At 38.3% G+C, this 25260-nt stretch overlaps 1 protein-coding gene across 3 annotated transcripts in view; it reads right to left on the minus strand.

Annotated features, from left to right (window-relative positions):
* EEFSEC (eukaryotic elongation factor, selenocysteine-tRNA specific) overlaps positions 1–25260 on the minus strand; it is a 128735-nt gene that overhangs the window by 69712 nt on the left and 33763 nt on the right. For all 3 annotated transcript variants that reach the window (XM_037385176.1, XM_037385177.1, XM_037385178.1), the window contains exons 2-4: positions 23834–24041; positions 19938–20034; positions 16877–17041 (exon numbers count right to left, since the gene is read on the minus strand). In XM_037385176.1, the coding sequence (XP_037241073.1) occupies positions 16877–17041; positions 19938–20034; positions 23834–24041 (470 nt within the window). The remainder of the gene's footprint in view (positions 1–16876; positions 17042–19937; positions 20035–23833; positions 24042–25260) is intronic.

Here is a 25260-nt window from a genome sequence, read left to right on the forward strand (position 1 = left end):
AGTGTAGTATTAAAAATTCCATCAGATTTTTTAAAAGCATTTCATGACCAGGTTTCCTCATTTGGAGATTTCCCACTATAGTCACTAGCTCTCAGCCCCCATTCCCACAAAATTTTGGGACATTATGTACTTCCTCAATAGTGCAAAACTGCATCACAACTTTTTCTCTTGCTGTTATGTGTGTTGTAGTTGTATGCACCTTCTCAATTTAAAATGATTACAAAATGCCCAAGGACATCACACACACACTATGGAGGTAGCCATCTGAAAAAAAGTACCAATTTTAAAAAGTCAGTTAGGTTTGCTCATTACCAAAATCTAGGAGAGAAACCTAGTAGCAGAAGAACATTTTAAGGGGAGACAAAGGCAGCAACTTGCAATTGAAAGTGTGCACCACTGTAACACCAGAAGTTACCACTGCTTTTTGTACAGTGTCTTTTCTAAGGAGACCCCACTGCATCAGCCACCACATCTACCAACTGTTCTTCATTAGTCAAAACATTCTTCCCTCAAAAACCAAAACAGCGTTTGCTCTCATCTTTAAGGGCAAGGCTGCACAGAGGATACAGTGCAAATCAATGCTGAACATGGACTGTATATCCAGAAGTCTCTTAAATATAAGAAAAAGCACTCAGAAAAAAAAAGAGAATATAAAATCATAACATGGGACAAGATGCATTAATATTATTATCCAGTAAATATAAAAGTTACTCATCACAGTGAGACTGCAAGATTTGGTTACTTGCAATTTTAGGAAACTAGACTAAGATATAATTCGGGTTGCACCCTCCAGTCCTGTATTTTACAAGTTTTTGGCACAATTCAAAAGGCTTGAGAAGAAAATATTTTATTGGAATTGACTGGGTACCTTTATTTAGGGAGAAAAGTGTCTAACTAGAAGACCCTACAGTCCAGAGTGAATCCAAAACTAAGAAATGATCATATCATTGAAAAGAAAAACATCAATGTTAGAAACTCTTGAATGTTGATTAGAGGAAATTAAGTCAGCAAGCTGGTACAACTGCATGAAGTTTTATCACTGTCTTTCAACAGGAGGAGTGGGGGAAAAAATAATTTAAACACAGATGAAGCCAAAGATAAACAGAAAAATAAGAAAAGCTTTTAACTTGGCCAGTAAGCCAAGTTTCCAGAGTCAATCTAAGTAGATAATTGCTCCTAACTAAAAAGACATAGCTTCAAGAATCAGTAAAACAAAAATGAGGAAAAAATATACATGCAATACTTAAGCACACATTTATATACCACTTACTCTATGTTCAACATATGCACATTTCATAATCCTTCAAAGATTAGATTTAGAGGAGAAAGAATTTTTAAAGTGAAGTTTAATACTTAGACAAAACAGCTGCCATTAGTCATCTGACATTTTCATTTTTCTGTCTTTACTAAAAGGCAAAACAATACTGTGCCACTGGAATAGTCTCTGTTCAGTCATCATCATCACTTCCTGCATCCCCTTTGGATCTCATCCTTTAACTATGACATTTTTTTCCTCCCTTTTCCTGCAAAAAGTAGGTACCACTTATTGCCTTTGGATTTTCTAGTTTATTAAAATGGGATAAATTGCACACTGTTTAGAAAACATTCCACCCCCTTATTTTTCTAAAGATATTATTTAAAATCCCCAAAGGATGTTAATATTAAACAAAAGCATAGGGTTAGCCTATTAGGCTATCAAGTCTGACATGTTATCCAAGGCAAAGGCTTATTTCAGTTGCTTCAGAAGAAAAACATGAAACCCCAGTACCTTACCAACTGTGCAATAATGAAAATGAGGTTGTAATGAATTCCAATCTAACCCTCAATAGTGGATTCCAATTACCGTGCTCGTAGGAGAAATAAAAATATTGACAAAATATAACACCATTTTTTCTGATAAAATGGTGAACAATGCTGCAAAAAACCTTCCACAGATTTAAATCTACAAAGAAAATCAAGTTCCCACTGAAATTTCTCTCGTTTTAGTCTTGTTAGGCTCCCCCGTACATCAAGGGGTGAGCTCTTACTCTGCCCAGAGGCAAGGGAATTAAAAAGGGATGCTAGTATGAGGTTTAGCAGCAAATAAATAGCTTTGCTGTTACAAATTTCAATAGAAACATTATTAAACTTAGTGGGCTTTGTGGTTTAGTACATATTCTGCACAACTAATTTTTCTACAAGCCTTTGGCTCCATCTGCTGACTTTTAATATTAAAAATAATTGATGAGGCTGAAAACGTTCACGCTTTTGGAACACTTAAGTCCTCTACATTTTTGTAAGTGTGGTTCAAAAGGTATAGCTAAATACCCCAAGTGTGTGGTCTAGTAACATTGTCAGTTAAAATTATCTTGAAGCAGCAACACACCAGTGCTGAGGAGAAGGCACCTGAGGGAGCCTGGGATGCACAAGGGATAAACAAATATTACTTGGAAGACTGGCTGGAATCAGATTTAAGCAACAGGTATACATCTGGATGTTCCTGTCACAGAATCACCCAGCAAAGTCCAAATCTGAGAAGTGAGATTCTGAGAAGACTAATAAAATAAATGGAAGATCTAGAACACAACCCTTGTGAAAGCTTGTTGGAGACATTTGCTCAACACCTGCCTGCACAGATTTCAGCTTCTCCCATTTTCACTGAGACGTCTGCTTCACAGAAACTAAAGCTTGTTGTATTTATGAACAAAAACACAGTAAAAAGATTACTCTGAAGTTTCAAAACCCCCAATATTTACCTGTTCCAGCTCTGATTTATTTTTCATTATTGCAGAATTCTGATCAGAGTGCTACAAACTCAAACTAGATAGTATTTCCACACAAAAACTTGTACAAGAAAAATGCATCCAATATGCTCTTTAAATACAGCAGGGGAAAGTCTTGGACTCAAAAATTAAAAAAACCCGCAACAGTTACAGTACTTCATGGCCATTTTTTACAGTTAAACAACTAAATCCATCATTAAATAAAAGCAGCCTGATTTACAGGAACAGTGAGCTCTCACGGCTCCAAGTTATTTGAGTGGTAACTGGAATAATCAGCATCTCTGACAATCTATCTGTTCGCCTTTATGACTATCTTTTTGTACCTGTATTAGAAAAATTGAACACCACATACACACACAGAAAAAACCCAACACACTCAACTTCCAAGACTTCCTGTGACATCTCTGTGCACTCCGAAAAATACTTTCCTCTTATTATCAGTGTAGGAGATAAGGTCAGTGCCTCGAATCAGATCCCACTTGTTAAAATTGCTACGTATGGGGAAGACTTTTTTAACATCCCATTCATAGCTCCTATATCCACCTACCAAAGTCTTAATATTTGACTTACAAACACAGGTAAAAAACAATAGATGGAATCAATTGCTTTTTGCAAGGAAATTTAAGCACACAATGAAGTATTTACTATGTTAAAGTTAAAATTAAACAGAATCTGAACCAGACCCTAAAACTCACTATCACAACGGTGTGAAAAAAGCTCATCTTCATGGCTTTGTAGGAAAAAAAAAAAAGAAACCGACAACTCTTCTTTGAATGAAAATACGAAATCCCTCTTACATACTACACACACACACTACAGATACTGCAGTTTCCAAAAAGCTTCTTTTAAAGCTATTTGATGTTTATAATGTCTCCTTCAGAGCTGAGGCTGAAGCTAAGGAATTAATTACAACAGCCATTACTTTCAAAAACCGAAAACAAAACACATGCATACAAATTCTGAACAAAGATTCCCAAGAAATTTTAACAGTATATGAAACATTAGGAAGATACAAGACTCATTTCTACATGGTCATGCTCAAATAAATATAGGTATAGGTCCAATAGTTTCAAACTATACTTACGTAAGAGTTCACATTGGAGAAAATTATCACCACACAATTTAATATTTAGAGATACGTTAAGGAAAACTCCAAAATATAATCACATTTAAACACAAATCTGACTTCTGCAAATACGATTCTCCATATACAGAAAAACAGCAAGAAAACCAGCATGCATACTGTAAAGCACTGTGTATAACTACAAAATTTTTTATCCTATCTATGTATTCTCTCTGTCAAAGTCCATCTAAAAAGCCCTGGCTGGTGTCAGCATTGCTAGATGACACTGAACAAATGAAAGGCAGGATTTAAAACTTCATTTCTGAGCTGATCAGAAGGGACCTTGTCCATCAGGGATAACATAACAAAAAGCAATAATACATTGTTTGATTTGTGGAATTACACTCGCTGTGCCAGAAAACTTTAACATTATGGATTCAAAATAACTAACTCGGCCCACTACACATTGTGGATACCTAATGGCATGTTTTTACAACTGTTTGTAATGTACATGTCAGATGGCCTAAGTCTTTCTTGTGAGTCACACCATAACCACAAAACTATGCCTAGATGTTAAATGGGAAGAGGGAAACAGAAAAGTTGACGTAAAATTTTTTTGTCCATCTCTCTTCCCATTTATTAATCTTCAAATCATCTTGCCAATATTAACTTCATGCAACCTTCACAGACAAGGGTTAGAATCACCCTTACTAAAAAAATAAAAAAGCAAACCAGAAATTTACCACACATTTGCTTTTTCTAATCAAAATTAGAAAAGGAAGCATATGTTAAAAAAACCACAAAAAAAAGCACCTACACCCCAATTTTTTATAAAGCAAACAGAATGCCTACCTTTGCGGTCTCATTTGCATGTATTTAGTAGAAAATTAGTGTAATTTTTAAAAAAACACTGCTTGGGTTCCTGCCAAAATCACCCCTTTACAAAAAAGAAAAAAAAAAAAAAAAAAGAAAGAAAATATCCTCAATGCTTCTGGTAAACCACCAAATCAGTTCAGCATAGACATGTTTGAAAAAGGCAGAGGCTACTGAAGCCACAATTTTCTTCCCTAAACATGTTCTTGTTACTCTTACCACCTCTATTAGCTCTATTCCTAATAGTAAACAAAGTTTGCAAAGATTCCCGCCCCCCCCCCCCCCCCCCCCGATTTAAAAATATTTAAGAGTCTCTCTAAAGGAAAGCCTCTAAAAAGCCACTGACAGAGCCTGTGATCTCAGGAAAGACAACCACTTATGTGCTGTCTGCACATATCACACATCTGGAAACTGGATTTGAAAATGGAAGTTCAACCACCTGAACAGATAGAACAGGTGGGTAGTGAAAGTGAAGACGAAAACAATGGAAGGACACAAGCAAAAGGAAAGACTCGAAGCAATTCTGAATCTTTTGTACTACAAAAAAAAAAGTGTGTGATTACAAATGTATCTTAGAACCTGTGACTAATCTGCTAGCATGTGCTGCCAGAAGGAAAAGCAGACACACAACAGTTTGTACAGCCTGGAGGTTTCCACCATTTTCCCACTAGTTAGGGGACCGCATGCCTGAGAAATATTAACACATCGGAATAAATTATGTTGAACTTCAATCTTATGTAGCATCTCAGGCTCATGGGAGGGCTCAGAACAAGTTAGGACCCCACTCTGTATCACCACACTGTAGAACTTCCTCCACCTCCACCCATAAGAGATTAAAGTCCTACCCTGGGGCAAAGATACTTAATAACCTCCTCTAAAGCCCAGGCAATCAAGTAGCCTTTGACATGACTGGAATGAAGCATTAATTTGAGGGTCCTTGCCACATTAATACATTTTGTACAAACAACTGTTTCTCCCCTGTCTTGGTTTAACCCCAGCCAGCAACTAAGTACCACACAGGCACTCGCTTGCTCCCGCCCCACCACCCCCCGTGGGATGGGGAGGAGACTTGGCAGGGGGAAGGTAAAACTCGTGGGTTGAAACAAGAACATTTTAATAATCAGAATAAAATAAAATCATAATGAAAAGAGAGAGAGGAATAAAACCTAAAGGGGGGGGGGGCAGAAACAAACCATGAAAACCAAGTGATGCACAACACAACTGCTCACCACTTGCTGACCCAGCCAGTTCCTGAGCAGCAATTGGTGGCCCTCAGCCAACTCCCCCCAGTTTATATAGTGAAGATGATGTTCTATAGTATGAAATATCCCTTTGGCTAGTTCAGGTCAGCTGTCCTGGCTACACTCCCTCCCAGCTTCTCATGCACCTCTTTGTTGGCGAGAGTATGGGAAACTGAAAAGTCCTTGACTTAGTAAGCACTACTTAGCAACAACTAAAACCAGCAGTATGTTATCAACATTATTCTTATATTAAATCCAAAACAGCACTGTACCAGCTACTAGGAAGATTAACTCTATCCCAGACAAAACCAGGACATCCCCAAACAAGAGCATCACATGAACTGCAGAAAAGGAACATGTGAAATAGAAACGTGTCATACAGAACATTCTTATCCAATCACCACCTGATTTCAATTCCCTCCTAAAACTCAACACAAAATAGTCCAGAGTGGGACTCTGTGTTTTGTTTTATTTTTGCAAAGATTTGTATGTTTCTTTGCATTCAGACTAAACTAACTGGTGTTGCTTTGCATTGACTCAAGGGCAAACTGGGCATTTATTTCAGTCTTAATGGGCATTTATTTCAATCCTTTACCAAACATACATACTTGCAAGTTTCCCCTTACAATCCTCTCTCCTGTGGTTTTGTTTTGAGTGTTTGTGGTATACCTGCATATTCCTCATTCCCTGAAGACTTCCAATTACTGTCAACTAATCTCCACAAGGAGGATCAGTGTCTTCAACTAGGCAAAGAAAATACCACATGAATAATACCCATATTTCAAAACTGAACTGATTTATAATAGCACACATTTTTTTCTCTAAGCCACCACTGAACTTGTTGCAGTCTTATGTACTAGGTACGGCACATCAGACAAAAAGCTTTTCCAGGGATGGTTAGCATAAAAATTTATTGGAACGCATTATATAATAAATACAATATTAAGAAAAAGCAACTACAACATAGTAACTGAAATTAAAACTGAAGTGGTTTAGACTAATACTGAGAAAGAGCAGAAAAACTTCAAGAGGTTCTGAAACCTCACAAAAACCTGAAACGACAGACTTCTGAATCTTTTTCAGTACCTCTCTTCTCTGTTGAAGGAGAAAAAAAAAAAAGAAGTCTGTACATTTAACAGGGTCATTGCTTCCAATGAGTTAATCTGTTCTCATGGATGATCTCTGCCACCTAAACTGAACAAGGAGCGCGGCCATCTACACCATTCTTTTGCAGAATCTATTACACACCCTATACACAGAATATATCTTAAAAATAGGTTGCCTAGCCAGAAGACAGGTCAACTACTAAATCTAACTTGCACAAAGGCCTGAATTTAAGTCTACAATTTAAGTACTTAAAGATGTATTAGCTACAGCGACTGTTTAAAAGGCTACTTCACCTTTCCTTGTGATTTCCGAAGTGTGAAACGTTTATTCTCAATTATTTATTCATTAGAGGAGAAAGAAAGAGAAGCCAACTGCATTTTACAGCATACGCTTTCAAGCTAATCTTTAGAACCATGAAGAGCCTGGGAGTTTGTAGTTTTCATTTCAGACAGTTGCAAATGAAAATCTGTACCTAGGCATTCGTATCATGTTCATCACAGTGCTATCTGGGCAGCTTACATAATTATATTATTCCAGCTGATATTGTAAATATTGGCTCTCTCTAGTATTACTTTTTCTTTCATTTCAAACTGCATCAGCTATTATAATACAAAGTTATGGGAATACTCTAGTGATGTATCTTACATACAGTTTCCACAACACGTTATTGTCACAGGCATACAACAGCAGATTTGTGCAGCTCATCACCTCAATGTTTTAAGAGCAAAGTCAATTCTCGTAATTTTCATAGTGGTAAAAAAATAAAATTTAGAGTTTTATAAATGGGGCCATCTCAGGAACAAACACTACAAGACATGAAATCCAGAGGACTTGCTATGGTGTCTTAGTAATACTTCAAGAAAGTACTGTGGTAACAGACTAATTATGGATTCCTGGGCATTATGTACTAGTCCATTTTCTTCTGTCTTTTGGTCAAGTTTAGAAGTTTATCTTTAACAGTCTTGGTTACATAACATTTTCAATATTCACATGCTTTTTTTGCCAGTGCCCAGATCTGAGCAGAACTTTGTAATATGCAAACCATGGCTTAGTTAACATAGCACTTTCTGAATTGTTCTGCTTCTTAAAAGCCTGATCAAAAGAGGAATTTTACTGTATATGGATGACCAAGGAAGAACAAAATGTGACATTCCCTTCCTTCACCCCGGTTACTGAAATTTTGCCAAAGCCTCCAGCACTTGAACTTCAATATTTAAAACATGATAGTTGCTCACTACCCTAACTAAGACTACTCGTACTAGAGTTACATTCACAGCAGGAATGCAATGCAAAAGCTATGTTTACCATATAGGAGGCTACCTTTCCAATTACTATTCAAGCATTCCACTAAGATTCCTGCTCAAACGGTATGTGTACGTGCATGTGGGTCTGTTTTCAATTGAATTGAGAACAATTTTACCTGATAAATTAAAAGAAATAAAAATAAAGTTAATGGTCTGGCAGCAGCAATGCTTAAGCAAACAAGTTATGCAAACACAAACCAGCCATCCTTTGCTTTAAAAAGTTACCATAAAATTTAAACAAAAAGGCATCTGGATGAAAGTTTGTGATTACTATAGCAATGTCCATTAACTTACGTTTCAAACTACTCTTGAACCTTAGGGTACACAAACCCAAAAACACAACACTTAATCACTGCAGCAACTGCTTGACAGGAAATATGTTACCCTACTAAGCCCCAGGACAACATCCATGTTTTTGTTCAGTTGCATCCCAGTCATGGCTCAAGTCGTCTTCAGATTTTTCTCCTCTTGTACACAGCTTACAGGACTATTGCTTAGAGCACCCACTTTAGATGGCTCCTGTGCTCCTCTTCAAACTATAAATGCAAGACACGTAGCCTTAGGAAAACAATAGCTGGCATATTCTGTGGAGGAGGTATCAGAACTGACTTACTCATCTTCAGAAACTGCCCTTGAGAGGATAACACCACTCAATGTTTATCAGGTCTTGCTCTTTCTCCCATCAGACCCACTCTAGCTTCAGCCTATGGTAACAACTTTAAAAATGCCACCTCAAGGTTTCTCATCTGACCTTGACTGATGGTGGTTTCAAGCAGCAGAGGTTTCAAGCCAAGATGTACTCGAGGGGAAGGGAAGTACACACAAGCACATTGTTACTCAAGATTGCAACAGCTGAGAGAAAGGAGGGAGAAAAGTTTTTGCAGCCTGTGACATAAGTGGAAAAGATGAGTCACTTTGAAGAGCAAATGTTGAGACTAGAAAAGAAGCTAAAGATGGAAATAGGCAGGAAAAAGTAGAATAAGCAGATGAGGGAAGTTAAAGCAATAGAGAAATCTGAATATCAGGTATCATCTTAATAGCTATTAGATGTTTGATTTCCTTTTCAACTTTGCTTTGGAGTTGCAAACCTACATATTTATCCTTAACTACATTGCCCTACTGAAGCCAAATGGCTCACAAATGTAACATACAAGAACACATTCCATGTGTCCAGCTGTAGCACTTTTGTACTGGGACACCAAGCTTTTCCATCAGATCCAGCAACCCAGTACGTTGGTAATTCCAAAAGACCTACAGAATACTGAGCACCACAGACTACACGTGGAAGTCACATCGTCCAGCAGTCTACACTACTCACGAGAGCACACCAACGTGGCATGCTAATGGTGACTATGCCTACATATACGTAGAAGAGTGCACACAGTCACTAATGAAACTATTACACTTCAGCTCCAAAACCAACCTCAGAACAATTCTACCTGTATAAGTTTCTTGTTAGTCCACTGGTTCCCTGTTCTTCACCTCAGCTTCCTTCCCACCTTGTATTTCTGTAACAACTTTCTTCAGCTTTTCTAACAGTTCTCATGAGACAAATTATTTTTTGCTGAAATCTGGACAGAAAAAACATAGTTTGATTTATCTAAGAAAAACCAGTCATTGTATCAAACAAAATTGTGATTTTTACCTCACACAGTATTCATCTACTCAGAGTCAAGACAATCCTGTATTTATTTCTCATCTTGTATCCCCATTGAACAACACACCAGTTCTTAGGCAATAACAACTCTGCACTCGTTAACTATTAAGGCATAATTACCTGCATGTCAATAGCACAAATACACACTTTGAATTATCTCGTGCATTAACTACAACCAGTCAACACTGCAGATAACCCTGAACAAGCAATCAGTACCACGCAAATCCTGCAGAAGTTAAAGTCTACCTTGGCGAACAGCACAGTTTCCAGCAGTGCTGCACTTCTATGTGGAGCCTGGATGCCCAAAGTCATTTAAAGATAGTTTAAGTGGATGGAGGCCATGTAGAAGTTACACACAAATCTCTTCCTTTTCAGATCCACCGAAGGAAGAAACTTGGATATTTTGGACAAATTTTCTCATCCATTAGAAGGCAATCTGTATCCCAACTGTTTCTAGCTGGAAGGGACCACAGGGTACATCTAGACCTCCAAAAAAAGCTGCAGATTAATTTTAGTATTTGAAGAGTTAACTGGCCAGCACTGACTAGGCCACTTTTCTGCCTACAGAGATCACATTAGACACACAAGTTCCAAAAATACAGTGTATGGTTTAGATTAGCACTGCTCAGGTTGGCTGCTCTCCCCTGGCTTCCTTCCCTTCTGCTCTGACCTAGTATAAAAAATTTAAAATCCCTATGATATATAACGAGCTCCCTTTCTATTACGTATTATCCCTGGTCCTCAAGAAAACAAACCTTAACACACAAAGTACTTTATCTTGCTCCCTCTTATTACTGTATCTACATGATACTTAATAAAAAAACTGCAAGTGATAAGAACTAAACCACTGTACTTCAGTAACAGGTAGTGAAAGAATTGCAACATACAAATCTCCTCCTGACCATTTTTATTCCTGAACCTTTTAAAAGTCTAAAGTTAACTAGAAATATATTTTTTAAAATAAAAAATTAAAATAGATTCTGTTCTTTGGGGTCTTGGGTTCTGTGATGGGGGTTTTGGGTTTTTTTTTGTTTGTTTGCTGGTGTTTTTTTGAAGACACAGTGTTGGTTTGTTGTTTTTTTTTTAAATGTGTACTAAAACAAAAATAAAAAGCAAATCAAAAAACCACACAGTAAAGTTACAAACCCATACATTGAAAATGAGGGAAATTATCTTTAGAAAGAGCTCAGCATCTGCTACTCTTATTCTCTCAAGAGATCAAGCCCAAAAAGATTTGAGAAGTTTTTACTGCCAGATCTAAATTTCATTCCACAGGCACTGGATCAGGTCTTTAATCCTTTACTTAACCACAAAGAACTGTGCTGAGGAGTTTAATTCTTCCAAAACAACTGATAATATCCCAAATGTTGAAAGCGGAGTACTTTCCAGTATAAGCCAAATCCTGCATGTTTTGCTTTTAAGTAAATGCCACAGCAGATGCAAAACCAGTAGGATTCACACTTGTTTTCTAGGAAAGGAGAAAATCTCCAAAAAACACAACTGTGCTTTAGAAGTGGCAGACAATTACAGAAACACTTTAATACTTGTACTGAATTAAACCGCGTGTATAAAATTAAGTGTATATGTTTGATTTATTGATTGAGGATTTAAGATTCTTGTACTTTATCACCCACATATTTTAATATGTGTTATGAACTGCCTTTTCTCGATTTTAATCAGTAACATTTAATTGATTCTTCCCCTAACCCAGTTTTCTGAACCGCCCTTCTTCAAAGCATTTCAATGAAACGAAGATGTTCAAGGCCAACCAGACTTCATCCCCAGCAGAGGAACCATAGCATTTTATATCTACTGTTACATGCCTCATTGTTGGATAAGCCACAAAGACATACATACTGTTATATAGCTGTTTATATCTACACTGGGCAAGAAAAATTCAAGGAGCATTGGAAAAAACACATGGAATAAACAGTATTCAGACATACTCTCACAAAATTTTGCAAGGGTTCTATCTATTTGCAGTGCAAAAACAATCAAGATATCCTGAAATTTGGAAGGGGTATATTATGAGGTCCAAATAACTCAAAACGATAGTGGTGAAAATTAAAGATTTCACCATGGAAGTCCACATATAAGTGTCTTTGTGATCCAATTCAGTGGGGTTTGATCCAACTTTTTCCGAGATTTAAATGTTCTCTGGCAAGACTTAGCCGTGCAACTGTGCAAGTAGTCCTTAAATACACTGAAATAAGTTCTTAATACATTTACATACTAAAGCTCACTGCTCAGAGGTCTTGGGACATCAGATAGGCTGAAGTACTCGTGGGCAAAAGCAGATATGTCTGTTATGATTTGAACAGTTACAGTGGTTTGAAGGAAAAAGTCTTGCAACTCCTATTTGGGTTATTCTATCAGACATTGGAGACCTTTTTTGTTGGATGAGCCATAAAAACTACAGAATGTTTGTCAAAAAACAGACCAAGGTTATCTAGCCAACAAAGCAGCTTAAGAAAACCAATAATCTATCTCTTTTCCTAAGGTGGAAGTATATGAAGCCATGAAGCTCCTTGGTGTCACACTTACAAAATGATGCTTCTTAAAAGTTCATGAAGTCAACATAATTTGACAGCAAATAGGCCCTTGCCAAGCCAGAAACCACTGCTGGTTTAAACTGACAGTCTCATTTACTACGAGAACTGAATAGATAAACAGAAGCAAGTTTCTTATATTTTTCATATTTGATGTCTCTGGTGTCCTCTTGAAAGTATATCAGAGTACTGGAACACCTGGATGACTACTCTCCCACTGCAAGAGAAGCGTTTCATAAATACGCCTGCAACTTGAGATTGAAATGCTCAACACTAATAGTGGCAATTGTCTACTGCAAACCTGAGGGATGGTGAAGGTTGGAGCTGGTATGACTGTTCCTCTTCTTTAATGATTACAGCTCAACCACACCTAGCAGACAAAGAAATCTGACAGTGTCTAAAGAAGCATCTCCCCAGGTCAGTCCAATGGTCGGGTGTGCACACGATTTATTACACAAGAAATAACTTTGTACTATATTACACCAGATCCACTATTCAGCTTCCCCACACAGCAAAAATTCCCACATGATCCCTACATAAAAATATCAACATAACCATTTAACAATAACACAGCTACTCAGCATTTAAGGTGCTCATGAACTTCTGACAAAAAGCAGTACAAACTGGCAGCATACTGTACTTTTATACAGGCTCCAGTAAAGCTACTACCCACCACCAGCCATTCAGCTTGCATCAACTTGCTCTAACATCTGTCAGTAACCACACCAAACAGAACAAATAGGAACTTGACTATAAAGCAAGAAGAAAAGTTTCTACTTTTTACAAGTTCTGAAAAAAACCCACCCAACAGTGGTCCTTGTACCTGGCTGCCACATAGACACTTTGTGGCTGCTGTACACTTGCAGCACTTGATCACAGTTAAGGCAACGCTGAGTCGATACTTTAATGATGACCAGATTTATATCCTTTAACCATGCACATCTATCTCTGCCTCCTTACTCAATTCAGACTTGACCTCTTCTATGATCTTTCACAACTCTTAAGACAGAAAGAGTAATTTTTATTAACCAACCTGGAACATTTTCTGTGCCCTAAAGTATCTTTAAAGGAATATCGGTGTGTTACCATCTGCTTTACCCAATCTTCCAGTATTTCTAATGTGCTCGCAGCTGTGCAATCCAAAGTTAGAATCACTAACACTGGCCAGAAGGAAGACACCATACAACAATCTACATTACTCTTCACATAAGGATTTTTTTTTGTTGTTTTAAGACAACCAATGGTAAGAACAAAAGTCCTGGTTCTTGCCTGGGTTTTTTGCCCTCTAAGTAGCTGCTGTTCTTAAGCTACTAAGGCTTTTTTTTCTTCACCTGGATAAGGCAGGCAAAGATACTTTCCCATACTGAAAAAAAATCATTCCTTTTTTAATTAAAGTATGCTATACAAAGACATAGCAGCACAGAATTTGACACTCATGCTCACTTAAACTAAATTCACTACACAAAATATACTTAGACAAATATTTTGAAGTGATTACCACCAATCCTATCAGTAGAATAAAATTAATTTTATTTTTAAAAAATCCTTACTATTCAAACCCCAGGAACTTCCACAAAGCAGAAATAAAAATGTCACGAGTTGTTACAGTTTATAAACTGGAAGACTGTAGACATTGAAAGACCACTGAAATAATCTTAAAGGACATTCAGAATTCTGCCAACACTATGTTTTTGCTGCAGAAATCCTAGGTTCATGCTCTTCAAGGTGGATTTCAAGTGCTAGTGAGCAAATATTACTAACTCAATTGGATAGTGAACTGTTTGCTGTGTCAAAGCTTTTTTGCCAAACATACACATATAATTTTTCTTTTTGCTATATGCATAATCAACCCCAGATGGCAATTTACATAGGCAACTGCATAAAGGAATCCAAGCACTGCTGGTGCTCTCAGCCTCAATCAGAGCAAGCATGGGCGTTTGAGAATGTCACTGTTTATTTTTAATTGCTGTGTCCCTCCTTTGTGCAGGTTCAAGCGGTCAAAGATGTCGAAGTCCATTAGTAGAACTGGAAGGTGATGCCACTTCATTTGGTGAGAGGGTTCTTCAAATTTAAAAAGCAGCTGGTTTGTAATGTCCCTAAATGCCCAGTGGGCACCAGCTGTCAATCTCAGTTACCACAGGGTCAGGGCAAAAAAAGGTCAGATAGAGTCATAAACCACAACGTGTTGTGAAATGTGCTTCCTCCATTACCTTGTAGGCCTGAGAAAGGTTTGACCTTCTATAGGTATCCTAACCCAACTCTGCATGATGCTAGCAGGGGTAAGTACAACACACAACTCAAATTTACAAAAGTTGCTTCCTTTTACTGTGCCTTGGTTTCCACAGCTGCACAATACAAACAAGAATATTCACAAGCTGCAGTGGCAAAAAGCAAAATGCAAAACTCTGCCCACCACTATTACCACTCAGAGAACGGACGCATCTTTTACTTCACACAAGACAGCAGAAGGATTAAATCATCAACAGCAATTGAAAATATCTAAAACTGTGAGGGATGCTGTTAATGCCATAGAGACCAAGGAAACTGGCTTCTCTTTGTCAATCACCTGTTTATCTACTAATTTGCCTTTCACTTCACTGCTCCCCCAGTCACTTGGGAATAAAGCATCTTTTAAAATCCCACTCACAACCTTTCCTATTGTCCTTTTAAACCATTTGCAATATGCAACTTATTCACTGTACTTTTGTCATTTTCCCCTTTATACTTATACAGATTCTCAAAGAGCAGACTAATTCCTAAACATATTTCTCCACAACGTTCTTGGACTATACATGAAGAGCTGAACAGTCATTTCCAGATATAATCTAGTTACACATTCTTTCTTTGCAAGAAATAATTACTCTGATCTGTCTCACCCCCATCTCTCAGTGCACAAAGCTACAGGAAGTTTAGCCGGTGCTATGCCAAACAGAAAGTAGCTAACTAGCTATGTCAGGGCCCCACTGGGCAGGAGCCATCACTCGGCACTCACTAGCCTTGTACTCCTAACTACTTGCCCCTCCTTGGACTCCTTGTGTAGGCAGGCCCAGGACAGCAAGCAGAACCTAACAGAAATGGGAAGGAACACTGGCAAGGGGAAAGCAGGAGAGGCTGAAACCAGAGCTACAATCCCAGCAAAGCATATTCCCTGCAGGAACTACAAGTGTGACTCCCAGAACGGGCTGCATGCTGCAAATGAGAATATAGGCAGTGAGGAACTCCACTGGGAAAGCAGACACGATGCGGTACATGTGCAGATCCCTTTTATTCAAAGGACAGTATAATATAAACTAGATAGCCACAGGTATCGCAGAAGAGGCTGACCAAAAGTTAGTTGACAGCTATCAGCAAAATAATTCAGGTGAAACCAGAATACCTCACTTAATCCTTCACTTGCCCACAAAGTACAGGCAAAAGTGAGAAAGCAGAACGTTCACTCAGAAGAATAAGGTCCTTATAGTAATACAATTTGACGATAACACTGACAGCACCAAAAGGGTCCCATCCAGGTTCCTTCAGCCAAAAGTTGCCTACTTTCAGAATGTAACCAGCTGTGTCCATTTTAAGTGGCAGCTGCAGAACGTTCCACAAGTCTTGACTCTTTTTGGACAATTAATAAAGAGGGAGAGTCAGAGCAGTTCAAATCAGCATTTGTGATATAGGCTTTGCCTGTTCCAAGCATAAAGTCACGTTGTTTTCTTTTAAAGGATGAACATATTTTAAAGAAATAAAATAGCAACAACCGTTAAGCAGCTCATAGGCCACTAAAAGGCCTCTTGACTTCCTACAGGCTCTCCAAAAAGCCCAGCAGCAGCAAGCCACCTACTGCATCCCAGCAGTTCTCCCAGAACATGCTGGCATCAATTAAAGCCCTAGCAATCAAAGAGAATGTGCATCAAGCATTTCAATGTGTTCTCCTTGTTATTTCCTTCAGTTCCAGACATCTCAGGAAGCCTACCTCCTCAGATTCTTTTGCAAGCCTTCTCACTGCAGCATGTCCCAAATTAATGTCATGTCACTCAAACCTTGCTCAGTCCTTGGGCACATCTTGGATACATGCCCACCTTGCTTTTCTGAATTTGAAAGTCTAACATGCTAATTCAGGTCAGTCTTCTCTCTTCTTCAACTAAAACTGAACAGGTAACTTTACTGGCTGCCTTATTTAAAAATCTCTGTCTCTTCCTATTATAAGGTGGCTTATAGTAGAACACACAAAAAAAGAAAATAATTGAATAATTTCCAATTGGAAGAGAACACTCCCTTCTTTGTTGAGTGTCTTTCTATCAGGAAAACTGGGGGGAGTGAAAATGAGAGACTCACCTTCAGGGCAGGAATCTCCACATTGTCACCAAGGCTAACAGAGCCAGAAAGAACAGTCCCTGTCATCACTGTGCCTTGACCCTTGATAGAGAAACAGTGGTCAACTGCCATAAGGAAGTTTCCTGAGGGGTCTCTTGATGGCAGGTAAGCCTGGGACTTCAGGACCTGGGGAGGGGGAGGAGAAAAAAAAAATAAACGACAGGTAAAAGCTGCATCATGCCTGGGTGAAAAGTCATGACAGCCATACAGCAAAAGGCAGGCAAGCGGATGATTGATTGAACAAGCTTGCAGTTTTACTGATTTCAGGCATCTCCCAATGAGCTCAGAACGTACCAATGTCAAATTAACTGTGTGCACCATAGGAGACGCACACTTAGCAGGAACAGTTCGATTTTCTGCCTTAGAAAGATTTGGCGCTGCACATTTAGCTTGGTTAGCAAAACTGCATTGGCGATAAAGTTGCTGCCAAACTCAATATAAACACTGCAGCAAAGCAAAGAGAAAAAAATATCCTGCAAGCCCCCCCCCTTCCTTTTCTTTTCCCTCTCTCAAAAGCACAATTTTACAGTGCGTTTTGCTACTTCAGCTTTTTTGGATTTTGTGAAAATGAACTTGTACACAGATATTAGTGTCCCATAAAGCCCATCCTTGCCTCCCTTCCTGAAAAACTACTATACTATGTTAAGTTTTCAAAGTCAACTTCCCCTTCAGATTTCTGTTAACACTTCTTGGAAGATCAAACCACTAAGAAAAATAGCTACATGAGTACCATTTTCTAGGGAAATTATCCAAGTTTAGGATTTCTGTTTTGCTGACAAATATGATGTTTCTTAAAATGTATTATCATCATAGACAGAAGACCTTATTTATAAAAATGCAGTCAGGTACCCAACAGTATTTCAGAGGAAGCAGTTCACCCATCTCAAATCACTTTTGATCTCTGCATCTGTTATAACATCAGCATATAAACTTGGCACTGCCTTTAATGCCTGCTTTAAGGTCAGAAACGGCAGATTAAGCCCAAGTTGTAATGGCAGAACAACAGAGAGTGTCACTTATCAAGGACAGAAAGGATAATACCTTGAAGCCCAATGGCAGGACTCAACATTTGCCAGCTCTTCTAATATTAGGTCTTAGTTGACAGAAACAGCTGCAACATGGGTATTTTCTTCAAAGGTTTTTAACGCAGGGGAACATCCCTGTGCATCTACCCAGAACCAGATGAAGACAGAACTAAGGACCTGCCCACCTCCACTTCTCTAGACATTGCTGTGGGCAGCCTCACTCTTGCTAAGTCTATTCTAAGGCCATACCCACATCACACCAGCATGTCCATCGCAGGCCACACATACCTGGGAGGCAGTGCGACATTCAGCACAGAGCAGCTACGTAGAACATCCTGCCTCTGTACAAGCCAGGCTGCACTGGGCCAGACATCCCTAGATTTTTGACAACCAGTGCTGCACCCTAACTTCAGCAATCTACAAATATTTTAAACCTGGCAGCATCCAAAGCATCCAAATCAGACCTTGAGAAGTCTGCAAAGAATGATGCCTTTCTTTTATGGCTACTTTCTGCTGTCTGCAAATAACAGTGGCACTCCTCCAGGGCAAAGATGCTACTTTTCCCTAAAGCTTATTCACAGAAAGGGTGACAAGTCTACTAGAAGCTATAAATTGCACTCAAACAGCTATTTTAAGTCTCCGGCCCTTCACAGTACGAGATTCATGCCATATAACTTACTGTATAACTTATGAAAACCTGAGAATTTATCCCTGCCTCCAAAAAAACCCCAAACTCACACACCCAAATACACTGCTGGAACTAAGGATACCTGTGAAGCATCAGTTTGCTTAAAAGTTTTCTCTTGTACATATGGGTCTGATATGTTAGTTATACAATCATGTATAGGGTTTTTCCAGGCCCTACCTCATTCAAGACACAGGGTAAATCCAGGCCATTCTTTTCTCTTTTGCAGATGTGCAAGGCATGCAGTAAGCAAGGCAGAGTATCACAGAGAAAGATGGTTTCATCAGGAAGGCAGGTGGTGCTCCTCTAGAGAATGAATTCTACGCTTGCTTATGCCAGAACTCCCATGTATCACTATTCTCTTAAAAATGAAACTTTTCACAGGTAATCATCAGCTACATGCCTCAGACTGTCCAAACAGAAACCCCAAATCTTAACAGAAGTGCCAAGCGCTCACAATTGCTATCAGAATTAGCACGTACTATGATCTGAACACAAGCATGTCCCAAAAGAGTTCCTAGTTTCCTTAAATTTGGCAACCAAAATTAGTAAACTCAGTGGACTTAGCCCCTTTGTGCCTCAGCTTCCCAATCTGAATATAGATTAAAGTCACCTCTACACTTCCTGTAGGTCTTTTGGAAGTAAATTAACTGTTTGCCAAGTGTTCAAGACCACAGTGATGTGTGCCAAAGAAAAGTCCAGGAGGAAATTAATTACTTTGAATGCACAGCGGCACTTGAATGGAGTCATGAGGCCACCCAGAGAACAATGAGAATCAAAACAAACTACAGACTACCTGCTCACTATTTGAGCGCTGTCCATCCTGTGCAAGGAATGACGTAAGGGTTGTTCAGAATAAAGAATCATGCACTTAAACACTGGAGGATAACACACACACAAAGGAAGGAGACAATTCCCAACATGTAACTTTTCAGTGCCTGACTACATACCTTTACTGTTTTCTTAACTGTGGTACAACTATAAAACAACACCTACCAAGGATTTGGCAGAATTTTAACGCTATTTAATTCATTATGCTTTGTAATTCTTTACAAATTTAAAACCAATTTCACCACATGTGATAGCTGTTTCTTAAGACAGCTGTTCAAAGGCACTGAAGCCTAATAGCTGAAAAAGGAGATCCACTTTGGGGACATGCAACCTCAAGTCCTCCACTCACTGGAAGGGAATCCCTAAAGAAAACTGACATAATGCAGGAGTTCCTCAGCTCTAGATACTAATACAGTGTACTCCAAAAGACTTAAAGAATAACATAAAATGTGATGGAACTTTTATGTTCTTCAGCAGGTACCTCAATTAATTCAGAAACACCTAGCGGGTTCTCAGACTCTGGGGCTTCTGGTCCACCGGGCTTTGCTGCAACAGCAACAACAGGACACCCACAGAACCTGAAAGAGAGAAAGATGCCCACCATTAGACCACAGATCTCCATGTGTCAATGTAAAGTAGTTCCAGGCCCATCTGACAATGAAAGCAAGGAAAAAAAAGCCTCCCTCAAATTCAGATTTATCTGCTCTTTCACCCATGGTGAAAACCTGACAATTTTTTCTTGAATTATCAGCATCTGTGCTGCAGGACTTCACTACGAAATCTCCAGTCCTGTTTAATATTACTTCTGATTCAAGTCTGTGGCAGACAAAAGCAAGATCTTCGGTTTATTTCAGAAGCAAGGGCCTGTTACCTAGTTCTACTGCAGTGGCTTTGCATTCAAGTCATTTTACTTGGAGACTAGCACCATTTTCAGCTTTCATTAAAGCAATTATAATCCTAGCTGTAGAGTCATAACCTTCAAAACAGGAGCCAAACGCAAGATGACACATGATATCTACCTGAGTCTACAGGCAGACAGCAAGATCTGCAGACAGCAGAAAGATCTAAATCTACTGAATCAAAGTTCATGAAACTCACAAATCTCAAACATGCAAAGGTTCAGAGAAGAGAAGTACTTCCACAGCTAACCTCAGTTTAGTGTTGTCTGACAACAAATTTTACTCAAGTCCTTTGTATCCAGCAGCTTGTTTTACAAATTCATTCAGCAGATTCCACCTTTGCTCCCTAAAATGCAACCTAGTGTTTGAATCCTCCGACAGCTTGTTTTGCCTATGTTTTGGAAAGGGAAGTTAAGACTATAAAGTCAAATTAGTACTGCATTTTTTTTAAAAGTCAGGACAAATCATGTAAAATAGATCTATTAAGGCAATGGAATAGTATCAATAACAACGACGTTATTAGTTCTCATAGATACTCGAGTCTTATGCAACAGATTCAGACGAAAAGTAATTATCATGGTCATCCTTTTTACACCCAACCCCTAGAGACTTTATCTCAATACAGGAGTGAACTGGAAGATAGAGACAGTGCCTTGATATTACTTTAAAAAAAAAAAAAAAAAAAAAGGAAGTTGGGTTCTACAGAGGGAGCTCATTTAGTCAAGCATATAAGGTATTTTCTTTGTTTACATGACATAAGTCTGAGGCATCTAGGGACAAGGTGTAATAAAGTACACTGAATTTCTGTTATTAGCCATTAAAATTATGGAAACTTACTATCATACAAGTACTTTAGGGCACTGTATTGGACTAAATAGAAATTTATGCTGAACCAGGTGCTTTACTCCTTTTCCCACATACCAGAACAAACTGGAATAATCATATACTGCCTTTGGAGGCATGTCTAAACGTGATTCAGCCCTACTAAAACTCTTTCTCCATCACATGATTTATTGTCAGCAGAGCTTAGACCCTGCTGGACAAAGATAAAAGCTGGCATGTGCAAAAAAAATAGGAAAAAAATAGAAATTCTATTCATAGGGACAGTTTGCTTTTACTTTTGGTATCAATCCATGGAACAAGCAAGTTTTGATTAGGTTAAATTTACAAGTGTCAAACTATTCAAATATATGACAGTTACTCTCCTCTGCTTATATTTTTCACCTTCCATGAAATCTCCTGACAACACTACAATAATTTCCCCAGCATCAATGGCAACACCTACTCTACAGCTGCAACAGACTTCAGATTTGCTTACTGCTATGGAATTGTGCATGCATGCCTGTGTGTGTAGAGAAATAATAATGAAGTAAACTGGTCCTAGAAAATACCTCATTGCTGAGTGTTTGGGATCAGACGCAGCTGTCAAATGGTCTCAGCATACACCCTGCTAATAAGAGTAGTTTAGAAATACAAAAACAGTTAAAATCCATGTATTTGGAAATTCAAAGTCAAATGGGAAAGTGGCTGTTAAGAAGTAACACATGCCTGAGATACCGCAGGACAAGCGCTATACAATCAAGCCCAGGTCAGCAATGCTTTCAAAGCACCATAAAGCACAGACTGCATATGCAAAAACTCATTTTTTGTTATGAGAACACCACAGAAATCCAGTAAGAGCATTTCTAGGATTCAGAGTTCAAATAAGCAATTAAAGCATTATGACAAGACCGTTTCTCTCCAGGTAGAATCACAGCTCTCGTGATCAGCAGATTCACATCTCTCTTTTAAAAAGGGGGCCGGGGCAAGGACCTCACGGTTAGCACAACAACTGTTTCAAAAACTCACTCCCCCTTCAGTTTTGACAAAGTCTACTAGTTTTCAAGACATGCTGTAAATACCCATCTGTACTCCAGGATATAAAGAGAAGATTTAATTCAAACAGTGTAGATAAGTATTTCTGAACACCATCTTCCTTACAAAAATCTGTCTCCCTTTTACGAATATGCAACTAGAAAGGTCTTTTTTTCCCCAAAAAAACATTCCAATATGATCTTGGACTAAACCAAGAATGAAGTACCACCTGCAGCAACAATTACTACCATTCAAGAAGAATAAACAAATTTAAAAAGGAGGACAAAATAAAACAGCAGTATTAAGCTAAACACTTAATCATTAAATTCTTGGTATAGATGAGAAAGATACAAAATAAGCGGCATTACTATTAATAGTCAATTCACATTCTACATATTAACCTTTCAAACAACCAAATAAAATCATAAGTCATTGGATAATTATGTCTAAAGTTCTCCTAACTTTACTATCTCAGTGCTATCTCCATTGGGATTACCTATGAATTTGATCAACAAGCTCACAGCTACCAAAAAACTGTTGATCCAAAATGCTTTGATATACTTCAGGGGTCTCCTTTCTCCATCTGCCCTAAAACAAAGGGAAGCAACCTACAGAGAAAACCAAGCCACCCTGTATTTACTTGCTCTTAAATCAACAGTTGCCAGAGAGAACTGAAAGTTGTAGGATTCTAAGTTCACAAGAGAATTTAACTGTCTTGGTTACCTCTCTGTACCATTCCCAGCACAATGAATGGACCCAACAACACAGGAGCTGGAAAGACACCAACATCTTTGTGGTCACTATTGTGAGAGTTGCATAGTTGAAAAGGGACACTACCTCTCAAATAAGGTAAGCAGGAACTGCCATATCCAACCAAGCTCTGGTTTTTTGGTCCCGGTGAAATTCTCTCTTCTGTACACTAAGCTCTATTCTTTTGATTCTTCCAACCAAAATGTGACCTAACAGCTATATCCTCATATCTCTCTGGGCAAAGCAAGCTGTGCTTCAGTTTGTGTAACCACTAAACAAACAGCATGTCTGTATTGTATTATTGTATCTATCCACTTCTAATAGCCACATTTCCACTCACGAATTTTGTCACATTCGCTCATTAGGTACCTCAATTAACTGACCTAAAGAGGACTGACAAACATCATCCCAGCCAGAGTCACATTACTTTATATAAAATCCCAACCATTCTGCTCTCCCTAGTTGGGGAAATCACATTTTTCAGCCTCAGTTAAGGAAAAGCCCTAACACACTCTTCCTTCTGGAAAGAAAAAGACTTGCAGATCACAACAGAAGTTGCAAGCTCATAGACTGAAGACCCAATCAAACACCCAACAGGTCTTCACCTGGATATTCTGGCTTTGTTTTATCCAATCCTCCGAACCACAAGCAGCCCTTTAAGCTGAAAAGCTTAATCACAGGAAAGTATTTGTCTACATGTGAAATTTGCAGATGCAAATTCAAGACTGCATTTGAGTTTGTGATAATCTTTCCGCTCTCATCATCTTTGCTAGGTGTCTCAATGTGTTTAGAGGCATGTTGGAAGGGAAATACGGGAAGTGTTTTTGTTAAACATTTTATTACAAGTTAGCTGTTAATGTTCCTTTTAACTTACTTTGTATTTTCCAAGGTCTTCTGCATTTTCTTAGTCATCTTCTCAATGGCACTTTGTCTCTTCCCCTCTGGAAGGAGATCTATTTTGTTCAGAACTACCACCATCTTCTGGCAGGCAATTTGCCCAATTACCAAGCACTCTGCTGACTGCGTCTGCATCCCTTTTGTCACGTCTATTACAAGCATCATCAAATCAATAATCTGGGCACCTGGAGGAGAATTCATAGTCAATATTGCAGCAGCATAAAAACATTAAGGATCATTTTCTCAAACAGTTTCCATAAAAATGGTCAGTATATGTACAAATGCCCAGGAATATGAACAAAATAAGCATCAGTTTCAAACACAGCTGTGTTTGAAAATAAGACGTTGGGAACTTAAGCTATTACATGCTACCATGGGATCATAAAAAAACTACAGAAGCATGTGATAGTTTACGTATTCCTCCATACTAATAGTTGAAGTTAAGGATACTACCACTGCATTTAAAAAAAAAAAAAGAAAAAGAAAAATTACCCTTGCAGCAACACAAGCATGATATTTGCCTCAATTCAAAAAGACAATCTAAGAAGCTAAGCAAGAATACAGCACAGCCAAAGAAACATACAACACCACAGGCAGTTGCACACTCTGAGCAACTCTTGTAAGAGCCAACTACATGCCACATAACTACATCTGCAATTCCTCAGTCCCCACCTGCTTCCCACCATTTCTTATTTCACAGTTCAAAATTTCATAAAAGTGAAAACAAGATGACCACCACTAGAGGCAGGTTTATCCCAAGTCTCAATAAATATCTACAGTCCCTCAATATGAGGAAGAGATGATTTAAACTCTGCAATATATTATGACTCGCTCCCAATTCAGATCTATGTAACTTGAATATAATACTTCACATACAGCCATAAACAGATCTGATTCTTAGATCTCTTCACGAAAAAATTCCTAAATTTTAGGCTGAAGTTACCTATCAGGCTTATAGATTATTTTTATTTTATTTTTCAAAGTGGTGTTGTCATGAACCCTTAATCCTTTGATTGAAGCAATCTGAATGTCATGGATTTAGGTTAGTTTTCAAGGAAGCTTCTGATGAATGTTCAGCCTTCCACTAATTACATTCAAAATTTTCCTGTCTCATTCCTAGTAACTGAAATACTCCAAAGACAAAAAAAAAAAAGTGCAAGACTTTAACACTGACAAAATTTAAACATAAAACCCAAACAAAATCTGAAGCTAAAGCACCAGAAAGTTGTAAGTCAAAAACCATTTTGAAAGACGATCGAAGCTAGAGATCATGCAAAATTGCAGCATTCCGAATTTACGTACTTTTAATACTTGCCTTAAGCTTTTGACCAGAAGAACAAGAAATCAATACAACTGTTCCTTGTTCCTTTGCCCTCTCCAACCTTCCCTCCCTCCCACTTTTTT

Source organism: Falco rusticolus, chromosome 4 (assembly GCF_015220075.1).
Source record: "Falco rusticolus isolate bFalRus1 chromosome 4, bFalRus1.pri, whole genome shotgun sequence".
NCBI lineage: Eukaryota > Metazoa > Chordata > Aves > Falconiformes > Falconidae > Falco > Falco rusticolus.